Source organism: Anser cygnoides, chromosome 4, assembly GCF_040182565.1.
Source record: "Anser cygnoides isolate HZ-2024a breed goose chromosome 4, Taihu_goose_T2T_genome, whole genome shotgun sequence".
In the NCBI taxonomy this organism is placed as follows: domain Eukaryota; kingdom Metazoa; phylum Chordata; class Aves; order Anseriformes; family Anatidae; genus Anser; species Anser cygnoides.
Window position 1 is genome coordinate 1,903,455 of NC_089876.1, and position 11,930 is coordinate 1,915,384.

General features: G+C 60.3%; 2 protein-coding genes across 3 annotated transcripts; one reads left to right on the forward strand and one right to left on the reverse strand.

Annotated features, from left to right (window-relative positions):
* Window positions 1-1,450: 1,450 nt before the first annotated feature.
* SMYD5 (SMYD family member 5) lies at window positions 1,451-8,984 on the forward strand. Its single transcript, XM_048045611.2, has 13 exons — window positions 1,451-1,978; window positions 2,266-2,374; window positions 3,044-3,183; window positions 3,412-3,533; window positions 4,246-4,315; window positions 4,760-4,864; window positions 5,348-5,410; window positions 5,616-5,686; window positions 5,777-5,883; window positions 6,642-6,698; window positions 7,103-7,197; window positions 7,464-7,534; window positions 7,711-8,984. Exons 1-13 carry the CDS (start codon window positions 1,889-1,891, stop codon window positions 7,847-7,849), a joined length of 1,239 nt encoding a protein of 412 aa, XP_047901568.1. The 5' UTR covers window positions 1,451-1,888; the 3' UTR covers window positions 7,850-8,984.
* Window positions 8,985-9,185: 201 nt separating this feature from the next.
* On the reverse strand, window positions 9,186-11,928 carry PRADC1 (protease associated domain containing 1). 2 transcript variants are annotated; one of them, XM_066997054.1, is made up of 5 exons: window positions 11,609-11,928; window positions 11,121-11,224; window positions 10,655-10,764; window positions 9,953-10,120; window positions 9,186-9,731 (listed from the first exon to the last, which is right to left on the reverse strand). In XM_066997054.1, the coding sequence occupies exons 1-5, from the start codon at window positions 11,736-11,738 to the stop codon at window positions 9,611-9,613; spliced, it is 633 nt and encodes a 210-aa protein (XP_066853155.1). In that variant the 5' UTR covers window positions 11,739-11,928; the 3' UTR covers window positions 9,186-9,610. The 2 variants fall into 2 exon arrangements, with proteins under 2 accessions (XP_066853155.1, XP_066853156.1); XM_066997055.1 differs by having other exon boundaries at window positions 11,121-11,221; window positions 11,609-11,927.
* Between the last annotated feature and the right edge of the window lie 2 nt (window positions 11,929-11,930).

Consider the following 11,930-nt stretch of genomic DNA (forward strand, 5'->3'; position numbering starts at 1 on the left):
TGTTTGGGCTTTCCTGTCTGTTTTAGTAATGCTTTGGGGCTGGTGTCCACACCAGCAGCAGCTACGCACGCTGGCTGTCACCTTGCAGTCCCAGTGCGCCGCGAGCTCAGGATAATTCATTGTGCCTCCTCCTGACCCACAACACTGCATATCACTTTACTCTTGTATTGTTATTTATAGAAATAAGTTTTTTTTTTTTCTTGGTAAGTGTTATTTATTTGATTTGTTTCTTAATAAAAATAGCGTATTTTAAAAAAGAAATGGGACTGGGTGGGGATGGCAGGGTTTGGCATCACCTTGGTTTCTAGGTGGGCAGCGATGCCTTGGTGGCTTCTTGCCCCACAGCTGCCGAGGATGGGCTGTCCATCCTTTTTGTTGTGCTTGGTTTTCTGTGTTTCCCGGGAAACTGATTTAAAAAAAAAATAAAAAATGGAAACCTCCTAATAAGACTCCTGTTGTCAAAAAGTAACGGCCGCTTTCAAACAGCAGAAGACATCAAAATGTGCTTTCCTCTGACCCATTCTCATTCCTGACATGCCAATACAAACACAAGCACTTCCCCCTCACACACTTGTGTGTTTGCTGGTAAACCTGCGCACTGACCTCGGCTTGAATACTTGGAGTTGAGCAAGGGCAGCTTTTAAACTGATGAGCTGAAATTTAACCTGTGAGTAAGTGTCAGAAAGCAGGGGGGAAACATTTCCAACCACTTGAATTTTAATGTGAAATTTATTCAAACAAAAAAAGCACATGTGTTTCCATCCCACCCCCCCCCCCTTTTTTTTTAATGGAAATTGATAGCCCATGTTAAGGTTGAAAGTAGATATTTTTTGTCCAATTCCTGCAGAATTGGGACTGCATTTATAGTAAGAAATGCCACATTGGGTTAGCATGGGCAGAAGGGTTGGGTCATGGCTCAAGCTGGTACTCCTACATTATGACTTCCCACTGAAACCTTACAGAAAGAGGACACATAGCGCTATTATTACATTAATGGCTACTCTTGCTGCTGTTAGCGTGAGTATGCTATTAAAATAGTAGTCAAAAGGTAGCATTTATTCACCTGTGCACGCGTCCTTGTCTGCAGGACTGCGGGCATGGCTTTGCAGAGCAGCGCTCCCAACAGGGGCTCGCAGGAAAAAAAAAAAGCTAAAAGGATTTTAACCACTTGGAGGAGAACCACAAGCCGACAGTGACACCTAGTGACACCGAAAAAAAACCCAAAGCTCCCCAAAGTAAACCATCCCACGTTCCCAAAGCCGCGATCAAGGAGCGGGGCTGAGTGCAAGCGGGCTCTGGCAGCGCCGGCATGAATTAAAGTATGATTAAATACAACTAAACTCTCTGTTTTCATGGATTTTAGGCGTTTGCAGACGGCCAAGCAACGGAAAGCAAGGGCGCATGTTAACGTGTGCAAATTTTGTGTTTATTTTGCAGAAGGCTGGGCCAGTTTTGAGGGCAGCTGGACACGTCTCCTCACACCGTGAGGGGCACAGCGCCTTCTCGCCTGAGAGGGGCTGTCCTTCCCCGTCAAGGTGGTTAAAATAAAACAGTAATTTATAGTGGAGAGCCAGTCGTGCTCCCGGCTGCCAGTGGAGGCTCCCCGGCCCCGTTTGGAGGATTTTTTGAGGTGTTTTTTTTTGTTTTTGGAGGGGACCGGGGTGGCGGCGAGGTGAGGGGAGGGCTAAGATGGCGGCTGGCCCCCGCCCGCCCTCCGGCCGCGGGGCTGAAGGGGTAAGGGCGGCCGCGGCCCCGGGCCGGTGAGGAGAAGGAAAAAGAGGAGGAGAAGGAGGAAGAGGAGGAGGAGAAAGAGAAAGAGGAGGAGGAGGAGGAGGAGGAAGCGCTTCCCGCCCCCAGCGGGTCAGAGCGGGGAAGTCGCCGCCCGAAGATGGCCGCCGCGGCGGGGGACGTGTGCGGCTCGGCGGCGGGAGCCCAGCCCGGGGCCGCGGCCGAGGCTCGGTTCATCAGCAGCGCCAAGGTGAGCCCGGCCCGAGGGGCGTCCTGCCCTCCCGCTGTCCCTCAGCTCTCCTCCTTCCTTCCCTTGGCCCCGCGGTGCCACCACAGCCCTGATGGATCCCAGCGGATCCAGTTGGGAGAGGGGGGAGAAGCCTCGGCGCTGCCTCGGTGGGGTCGCACCTCGCCTCGCCTCAGCCAGCGCCGTGCCCGGGCGGGCTCGGTTTTGGGGTGAAAACCTCCCCGGTGGGGTTCGGTTTGGGGTGCGTGGCCCCTTCCCGGCTCCCCTGAACCACGTTTCATCCCTCGCAGGGGAAAGGCTTGTTCGCCACCAGGAGCATCCGCAAAGGGGAGACCGTCTTCGTGGAGCGGCCGGTGGTGGCCTCCCAGTTCCTCTGGAACGCCCTGTACAACTACCGAGGTGAGGCGATGGCAGCCGCCGGCTTCATCGACAACTTGCCTTTTTTTTTTTTTCTTTTTTTCCCCAAAGGAAGGGGTTTTGGGTTGGTTTCGGCACCGCCAGGCGTGCGGCACTGCTGGCGTTTTGCTTTGCGCTGAGCTGTCGACAAGCTGAAGGAGCAGGCACGGTTTGAGGGGATAAACACCCAGCCATCGAGCTGGAAAAAAGCACCATGTGCCACTGGGAGGGTGGAGACCCCGATTTTTGGGTGGTTTGGGTGCCAATCCCGATTATCCCAGCACAGGGTACAGCCCACAAGGATGCCAGTGTTCTCTGGAGGTGTGAAAATGCAGAGCGCTGGTAGGAAGAGCAAGGATTTAAACTTTTTTTTAGTGTTTGTGGCTTAAACTGCTCTGCTGGGCTGGTGCTTTTGGGTCTAGGGCAGAAGGAGAAGATGTGGTGTGACTTGGAGAAAAGAAATGCAAAAGTGGGGTTTGGACACAAGCCGAGCCATGCCCTGCGTAGACCCTGCTGTTGGCTGAGCTGTACCAGAGATCAGCAAAATGGGGATGCTTGTCACGTGTATCATAAGTCCCTTAAACACCGGGCTGTGAGCATGCTTGTCTTGTGTATCATATGGCCCTTAAACACACGTCTCACTGGGTGTCTGGTTGTGTTTTCTCCCCACAGCCTGCGATCACTGCCTGCGGGCTTTGGAGACGGCGGAGGAAAACGCCCAGCGGCTGCTGGGGAAGAGCTCCCTGGTGCTGCCTCACCCGGAGCAGTGCAGCATCCGGAAAGACCTGCACCAGCAGTGTCCCCGCTGCCAGGTATGGGGCTACCGGGAGGGATCGTGGCCTGGCTGGGGTCGCTGACTCCTTTATAGCATCTGGCCAGGCCCTCAGTCCAGCCTTTTTCCCCAAGATGGGTGTCTGCCTTTCCCTTTCTGCATCGCTAAAGAGCTGGGGCTCAGACGGTCAGGGAGGGGACACAGCGGGGCCCAGGAGCCCTTTTCCTGCTGCCGTAGCCAACGCTGGGCGCTGTGCCCCTCGCTCTAGGTGACGTACTGCAGTGCTGAATGCAGGCAGGCCGCTTTGGAGCAGTACCACCAGGTTCTCTGCCTCGGCCCGTCCCGTGATGACCCCGCGCACCCCCTCAACAAGCTGCAGGAGGCATGGAGGTAGGGGATCGACCTGCCTGTTGCTCCACGGGCAGAGGCGGTGGCTCTAGTGTCACAGGCTGGGTGACACTAACTTGGGACCAGGGCTGAAGACCGTTCTTACTTTGCATCCCTGCATGGGGTGGCTGGAGGGACCTGGTGGCTGTGGGACGCTGCTCTGCTCTGCAGCCCTACCTGAATTTGTGTCGGCGGTGCCGGGGTGTGGACACGGGCTGAGCAGTTCTTATTTTTTATCCAGTAAAGGGCTACAGAGTCCTGAGCTGCACATTGCTCACTCCTGCAGTTTTATAGCATGCCTGCATTTCTCCATCTGCTTGGAGATCCGCCTCACAGAACTCCTGCACGTACATAAATTGCTGTCCCTGCTTGCAAATGACAAAATGGGCACAGGGGGGAGAAGCGACATCCCTGCCCCAAACCTGGTCACAAACCCCAGCTCTTGTTGCAGTCTTTGGCTTTGTGTGGGACCAGGGCTATTCCCTGGGCTCTGGTTTAGCAGAGTTGTAGGGGATTATTTGTGTCCTCTGAGCTGCCAGGTGGGTGCAGGCTTCTTTCCCTGAGCAGCGCTGGGTGCCCATGCAGCGGCACTGGGCTGGCTGCTTTGGTGAGGAGTTGAGGCCTGACCACAAAGATAGCAGCTGCCCCTGCCTCCCTCCAGATTTTTCTTTCCGTACCAGCACTGATCTCATCTTTCTTCTCTGTTACTCTCCAGAAACATGCATTATCCGCCGGAGACTTCCAGCATCATGCTGATGGCCCGGATGGTTGCCACTGTCAAACAGGTACGGCTGTAGTTCGAGTCCACGGCTGCTGGTGTGAGGTTTCTTTCTCCTGCTGTGGCTGTTATTCCCAGGGACCGATCTCTTTTCCAGCAGCTGGCAGAGCGCTTTCCTTCCTGAAGAGATTTCAATGTCTAGCGATCCCTGGTTGTAGAGACAGCAGGCAGCAGAGGAGGCTTCAGTGTCCTGAGCCAAGCAGATCTTTTTTTTTTCCATACCAAATTAATTAGGCAGGATGGAACCCTTCCTTTGGCTCTGGTTCTTTGGCCTGGCTTTCTCGATGCTTTCGCTGGCAGTAAACTACTGCCGTGCAACTGCTTCTGGTGGCTGGACAGAAAAGCAGGCTGGACACCTCTGAGCTCAGCGGGGCTCGTCCTCTCCTCCCGCTCTCCTGGCAGGGGAAGAAAGCGGCGTTGGTGCAGTTTGTTTGCTTGATTCCCGTTTCAGGCTAAGGACAAGGACTGGTGGATCAAGGCCTTCTCCCAGTTCTGCAGTAAGACAGCAAACGAGGAAGAGGAGATTGCGCACAAACTGCTGGGGGACAAATTTAAGGTAAGAGCTCGGCAGCACTTGGATATGTCGAATGTCGGGAATTCTCCAACCTGCCCTCTTCTTGCCTGTGTCGGGGGCCCTGTTGAGGCTGGGATGGGAGACACTGGAAGTCCTTGGCACAGAGTAGGGCGCAGAGCTCTGTTTGGGGCTGGCTGAGCTGGCAGAGAGGAAGCGGGTTGCTTAGAGGGCTTTGGGGTTACGATGCCGCAGCAGAACCTGCTGTCCCTTTCTGTTGTGGGGGTGCTTCAGCTCTGGGAACGGGACAGGGTGATATTTAGCTGCTGAATATCACCTCAGCAGGTGGCTATTGCTGCTAAAATGAGTGGCTTTTTGCTGCTCTAAGGGCGTCATCCTCCAGCCTTGCAGGGAAGGACGAGGAGCCCGACTCCTGAGCCTCCTGCCCTGTGCTGGGCTTGGCTGTCAGCCCGGGTCTGACTCCGCGTGGCGGCGATCCGCCCTAATCGTGTTCCCGTGTTCCGCCAGGGCCAGCTGGAGCTGCTGCGTTTGCTCTTCACCGAAGCCCTTTACGACGAGCATCTCAGCAGGGTGAGTTGAGTTTCCTGCCAGCTAGCTCAGGAGCATGGCAGGACCTTCTTTTGGGTGCCAGTTCCGCTGGGTCACGCCTGCCCTGGGTCCTCTGCCCCTTTTCTTGCTTCCCCCGAAGCTCCCGGTGGGGTTTGAGGCGCACGCAGGGTGAGGTGCTGCTGCAGGCTGGCCTGGCCTCAGCTGATTTCTCGTCTCCCTTCTGCAGTGGTTCACTCCAGAAGGGTTTCGGTCTCTCTTTGCCCTCGTTGGGACCAACGGCCAAGGCATAGGAACCAGGTAACGAGGCTTCCTGGGTGCTTGTTGCGGGGCTGTGAAAATGGGGCGTGGAGTAACGCCCTGTAACGGCCTTTGTCCGCTTCCCGGCAGCTCTCTGAGCCAGTGGGTGCACGCTTGTGACGCGCTGGATCTCCCCGTGCTGCAGCGAGAGGAGCTGGACGCCTTCATCGACCAACTCTACAAGGACATCGAGAAGGGTGAGGGCCTGCTGCGGCCGTGGGCGGCCTCTGACGGCGCTGCGCGCGCGGCTCCGGCGAGGTCGGGGCCGTCAGAAGGCTGACCTGAGGGATCCCGTTCGGAAAAATACGCTCAGCGCTCCAAGACCTGCCCGTGCTTTTTGTTTGGCCGAGCACAGGGACAGGCAGGGAGCGCGCGCTTGAACGGGGGGGGCGCAAATCTTTGCATCCTTGCGGTGGTTTCACCATGCTGGGCGGCTGAAACTCCAGCACAACCGCCCTCTTGAAAGAGGAGGGGAAGAAGGAAAGGAAAGAAACAACTCACGGGTTGAGATAAGGGTAATTTAACTAACGGGAACAAATAATTATTAGGGAGAGATTGTTATTAATTAAACAATTTAACTAAAGGGGGAAAGGGAAAAAAAGTAAAGGCTGTGCGGAGGAAAGAAATTACTCTGCTTGCCACAAACGAGCGGTGCTTGGCCACCTCCTTGAAGCAGGGCCTCAAGGCACGTAGCCGGTGTTCGGGAGGAGGACAGATGTTTTCACCGGAGCCCCCCCCTCCCCTCTTCTTCCCTTTCCCACCTTTTATTGCTGAGCGTGACGCCGTGTGGCGTGGGACATCCCCTGGGTCGCTTTAGGGCAGCTGCCCTGGGGATGTTCCTTCCTCGCTTCCTCGCCCACCCCCTCGGGGGGTTAGAGGGAGTCCCGATGCTGCGCCAGGGCCAGGACAGCCCCCATGAAGCCTGCCCTTTACCCCCCCTTTCTCTCTGCTGCAGAATCGGGGGAGTTCCTCAACTGCGAGGGATCGGGTCTCTACGTGCTGCAGAGCTGCTGTAAGTAACGCGAGGGCTGCGGGAGGAACTGGCAGCCTGGGGAGGGTCGTGCCGTGCCGTGCCGTGCCGGTTGTGCCGCGCTGGCCCGATCCACCTTTTCCTAGTCCCCAGTGCGAGCGGACGGTGCAGTGCTGGTGTCCCCGGTGCAGGTGGGGTGGCCGCAGCGCTGCGCTGCCATATCCTCAGCCCGGCTGTGGCCCCTCCCGGTTGGAGGCACTGCTTCCCGCGTGCCCCTGGCCACCGGTAGCCGAAGGAGCAGGGTTTGGCCGGCGAAACCGGCCCGGTCCTGGGCCATGCGGGACGGCTGGCACAAGCCCCACCGGCTGGTTTGGTGGTCCCTGGACGTTCCCTTTGTCTGGAGGAGCGCTGGCAGCCGTGGTTGGTGTTCCCCCCCCCCCCCCCAGGTAACCACAGCTGCATCCCCAACGCCGAGACGTCCTTCCCGGACAACAACTTCCTCCTGCATCTGACGGCTCTGGAGGACATCGAAGCAGGAGAGGTGAGAGGGGTGCACGTGGCTGAAACCTGGGGCGAGGGCGCACCTCGGCAGAGACCTCCATGTCCCCCATGAACCCCGGCCCTGTACCTCTGGCGTTGTCCCGGCGCAGGGCGCTTCCCCGGCTGCGGTGAATTGGAGCCTTATTCCGCGTGGGCGCCGCCCGACCCCACGTTCCCACGTGGCTTTCGGGGTGACCGGTACGACCTGTGCTGCTTCGGCTTCCTAGGAAGCGGCTCTCAGCCCGGCCCTTTTCTCTTTGCTCGCAGGAAATCTGCATCAGTTACCTGGACTGCTGTCAGAGGGAGCGGAGCAGACACAGCCGCAACAAGATACTCAGGTAGGGGCTGCCTGGAGGGGCAGACGCCCCCCCCGCACCGCAGCTGAGCGTCACCGAACCCGCACGTGCCGCTTGTTTTAGCCCCCTGCGGGCTGCCCTGACCCTCTGCCTCGGTCGATCTTTGCCTGTCTCGCCTCCCTCCCTCTTTTCTCCCGCCCCCCGCCCCGTTCTCCCAGGGAGAACTACTTGTTCGCCTGCTCGTGCCCCAAGTGCCTGGCGCAAGCCGACGACCCCGACGCGACGTCGGACGAGGAAGAGGAGGGCGAAGGGGAGACGGACGACGCTGAGCTGGAGGACGAGATGACCGACGTGTGATCCTGGCCCCGGGGCGAGAGGAGAGGGACGGGGAGGGTGGGGGGGAGAGAGGAAAGGGTCCTCCCCGAGGCAGCAGCTTTAATATTCAAACAGGGTTGTGTTGTGGGGTTTCGGGGTGGGGGGGGAGAAGCTCTGTCGGCGTGGGGGAGCCGGAGGCAGGCCCCGCTTCCACCTGCCCTCGTGCTCTGTGCGTGTGCGTGCGAGGCCACCCCCGTCCTCCCTGCGAGGAGCGGGTGCGAGCCGGCAGCCCCCTGCTCGTCCTGGTGCCCCACGGGGCCGGCTGGTGGTCGCAGGGGAAGCCGGAGGGGGCTCTGGGGTAGGGCACAGCGCGGTGCTCACCCTGCGGCCGCCCCCGAGGCTGCTCCCCGGGTCCTTTCCTACCCTGCAGGGACGAGGGGAGTGCGCGCGCGCGCGTGTGTGTGCACGAGGGGTACTATTTAATGTCTGTATTAGCGCTAGCTACGCACCGAGGAGCCGGGGGGCCTTGTCTATGCTCCGTTCCGCGCCTTGAGCTCGGTGAGCAGCAAGCGAGGGGCGAAACGGGTGTGAAGGTGGGGCAAAAAATGCCTCGGGGTGGCTCAGACACCCGGGGCGGGCCATGAATCCTCCCTGCCTCGGCCCCAGCCTTCCGCTGATGCAGCCTTACTGGGCTCCTTGGGGAGCGCTGCCGCGGGCTGGGCCGCGCAAGCAAATCCAGCCCCAAACCCCAAGAAAACGTCCGGGGTTTGGCGGCGAGCCATCCCCCCAGGCTGTCGGGAGGAGGGTGAGCGCGAGGGGCAGCCTCCTGCTTCCACGGGGGAAGAAGGACGCTCGCTACCGGGGCCCCGCACCGCGATGTCGCCCATCCCGTGCTGGGTGCTGGGGCGTGCGGTGTCCACACGGCTGTGGGGGGAAGCAAACGGCTCCCCCGTGAGGGGCTGGCAGCAAGCTGGGAAGCACCCGGGGTATTTTTTATTTTTTTTTCCCCCACCCTGTGTTTTTTTTTTTTTGGAGCTGTTTTCCAGCCCGTTGCCTCCGGGCCGGCGGCGTTTGCGGGACCGAGGGCGACGCTGCAGCCGGGGCGCCTCCGCCACGACCGTCGCTGCCAGCCCCGCGCCCTTCGGTGTTGGTAATAAACTGAGCCTGGTGAGACCCAGGGCTGTGTCGTCTGTGCGCTTACGTGGGAGGGGGGCGAGAGCGGGTACAAAAAGGGCTGCGGGTTAGGATAGTTTGGGGGCGCGGGGAGGGGCTGAGGGCAGACAGCAGCCCTGCCGCAGTCGCAGGGGAAAAAAAAAAGGGGGGATGGAATCGTTCTTTTATGCACAGCTGCTAAAAAAAAAAAAAAGGAAACTCCCCCTTCCTCTAAAACTTGTCCAGACTTCATTAGCTCAGACGAAAATACACAGGGGCCGGGCGAGCCCTGCTAGTACAGACCGAGCCCGTGTCAGCCGCTCCCTCCCCTCCCCTGCGGGCTGCCTCCATGTAACGTACCGCGTCCCTTGGAGTCAGCAGCGCGCGCTGCCCTTGGCATCGTTAAAACGTTCCTCGGGGAAGCGCCGGGCCGCCCCCTCCCTCCCAAAAAGTCTCTGCAGAGGTTGCTCGAGGTCCCACCTTGGGCGCTGGGGTTTCGCCCGGCTCCACGCCAGCACGAGGATCTTCCCGGCGGGCTGGGAGGTGGGATTTCGGGAGCGCGGCGGGGTCCCGTCCTCACAGCCGGTCCCCCGGGGCGAGCTCCGGGGGTCCCCCCCCCTAAAGTCCTCGCTCCGCTGCGGCCTCCCGCCGCTACCAGAAGGTCCAGGGGGGCTGCATCATCTCGTACGTCGGGATGCTGGTGACGTTGACGGGGATGGAGATGACGGCCCACGGGAGCCCGTGCTGCTCCAGCGAGCGCCTGATCATGTACCTGCAAGGATAAAGGCAAGGTGGGAGGGAGAGCGGAGCCCCAGCGTGAGCGCGGGCCGCCAGCCAGCTCAGAAACCGGATTAAACGTGACAAAACCCCCCGAAAATCCGGCCCAAAGCTTGGGTGGGACACGGGGACCTCCCCGTTCAGCGGGAACGGGACTTGCTCGGCCCTTCCCGTGAGGCTTGGGCCGACCAGGCGCCCCTCGGCCGAGGCACCTACCCGTCCCTGCCCAGGAGGAAGAGCGCGGGGATGTCGGCCGTCCTCCTGGTGCTGTCCTGGATCATCTCGATGTAGAAGCTGTCGTTATCGTAGGCGTTGTCCGCGATGATCACCGCCCGCCCTCCGTGCTCCTGGATCACGCGCGTCTTCGACAGGAACGAGCAGCCCCTGGGGCACGGAAGCGTAAATCTTGGGTCAGCAGCCGCAGGGCCGATGGCGTTCGGGGAGCGAAGCCGGGAGGCGTGCGGGTATCTGCCTCTGGCTCAGCCTCTGCGGCCAGCAGGGCAGCGGGAGGTGGCACCAGAGACAGCAAGTGCTGGAGACGCCTCCCAGGGACTGCCTCCCCGTCACCGCGCCTCTCCCAACGCCTCTCTGCGTAAATCAGACTCAGATAAATAAAAATAGACCTCTCTGCGTCTGTTTTTAAGGACGTGACTGCCCAGATTTTGCTGCTGGGCTGCTTTCTCCTAAGGGGAAAAAAAAAAATACAGCTTTTTCCAACCGTCTTCTAAGAGCTGCCACACGAAATGCTCAGGGCTGAAAGCATCCCCCCGTTTCCCCCATGTGGGGAAGGTCACAGGAAGAAGCTGGGGGTGACGGCAGCACGTGTCTGGGCCCTGGCACTGCCACCCGCTGCCCCACGGGCAGCTCCCTCCTGCCCCGATGTCCCCCCTCCAAGCAGCTCCCGCAGCGCAGACCTACCCCCGCTCCACCAAGGCGATCTGGTCCTGGATGAAGACGCCATTGTTCAGCTCTCCGCAGGCTTCGGGGGGATCCGCTGGGACCAGGTGGATCTGGTCGTACCTTGTGTTCTCCGAGAACAAGACAGGCAGTGCTGAGCTGGGGGTGGAGCAGGACCGCCGCTGCCCCCACCCCTCTGTCCCGCTGCCCCCTGCCCCGCTTGTCCCCCTGTGGGATGTGTCCTGGGGAGCTTTAGGGCTGCCAGCTGCCTCTCCAGCACCTCCCTCCTTCCATGGGAAGGCTTGCGGAAAAGCGATCAGCTCCTTTCCCATAAAAACCTTCACGTCAGCGGGCCCTGAAGCGGTGAGATGTCAAGGCGGGGGCCCCGCAGTGAAATGTCAGGACGGGACCCGCATTTATTCCCATACTTACAAATACCCCCGTGGTGAAATGTCGGGATGGGAAACATATTTATCGCCGTACTTACAAACACCCCACCGAAATCCTTGGCCGGCGTGGCCGTGAAGATGTAGCGGATGTCTCCAGGGCTCAGCACTTGGAAGTACAGGTACTCGTGGATGCGCAGACCTGCTGGGGGGGGGGAAGAGAGCGGTGAGAGGCAGAGGAAACGCAAAACTCGTGAAAAATTAAAAAAAAAAAACAAACACAAAACCACACAAAAAACAGAACCCGGGCAGGTGCTGAGGGGCTCTGAGGGGGCTGAGGGGAGATGAGGGGGGCTGAGGGGCCCTCTGGGGGGCTTAGGGGAGCTGGGGGGCCCTGAGGGGCTCTGAGGGCCTCTGAGGGGGCCTGAGGAGATCTGAGGGGCGCTGGGGGGCCCTGAGGGGGGCTGGGCCGGGCGGGCCCTGCACCCTCCGGCAGCGCCTGACCCCGGCCCCGAGGGTGCCCGGGGGTCTCCGGTGTTCTCCGGGGGGGGGTCCCCGGGGGTTCCCGGGGGTGCCGGGGGCCGCTCACCTCGGGCCGGGCAGGAGCAGAGGCAGAGGCAGAGCCACAGCGAGCGGCGGAGCATGGCTGCGCCCGGCCCCGCCCCGCTCGCCCCCGCGCCGCTCCCATTGGCCGCGCTGCCCCCATCTCGCCTCCCCATTGGGCGGCGTCGCTGTCAATCTCCTGAGAGGCCGAGGGGGGCGTTGTCAGTGCCGGCCGGCTCGGTCCTCCGGCGGGCCTGCCAAATAAAGAGCCACCCGCCTGCGCTGCTCGTCGCAGGCCGCGCCCCCTGCAAAATAGTGAGCCTCCTCCCGTCGCTGCCTCTCTATGGTCATCGGGGGACAGAAGGGCA

What these genes read in the sequence shown, in the direction of transcription:
- SMYD5 (XM_048045611.2), top strand. Translation starts at nt 1,889, where the DNA reads ATGGCCGCCGCGGCGGGGGACGTGTGCGGCTCGGCGGCGGGAGCCCAG. An exon ending in TGGTTGCCACTGTCAAACAG is followed by an intron (nt 4,316 to 4,759) that starts GTACGGCTGTAG and finishes TTCCCGTTTCAG; the next exon opens with GCTAAGGACAAGGACTGGTG. An exon ending in ACGACGAGCATCTCAGCAGG is followed by an intron (nt 5,411 to 5,615) that starts GTGAGTTGAGTT and finishes TCCCTTCTGCAG; the next exon opens with TGGTTCACTCCAGAAGGGTT.
- PRADC1 (XM_066997054.1), bottom strand. Translation starts at nt 11,738, where the DNA reads ATGGGGAGGCGAGATGGGGGCAGCGCGGCCAATGGGAGCGGCGCGGGG. An exon ending in ATCGCCTTGGTGGAGCGGGG is followed by an intron (nt 10,121 to 10,654) that starts GTAGGTCTGCGC and finishes TCCGTGCCCCAG; the next exon opens with GGGCTGCTCGTTCCTGTCGA. An exon ending in TTCCTCCTGGGCAGGGACGG is followed by an intron (nt 9,732 to 9,952) that starts GTAGGTGCCTCG and finishes TTATCCTTGCAG; the next exon opens with GTACATGATCAGGCGCTCGC.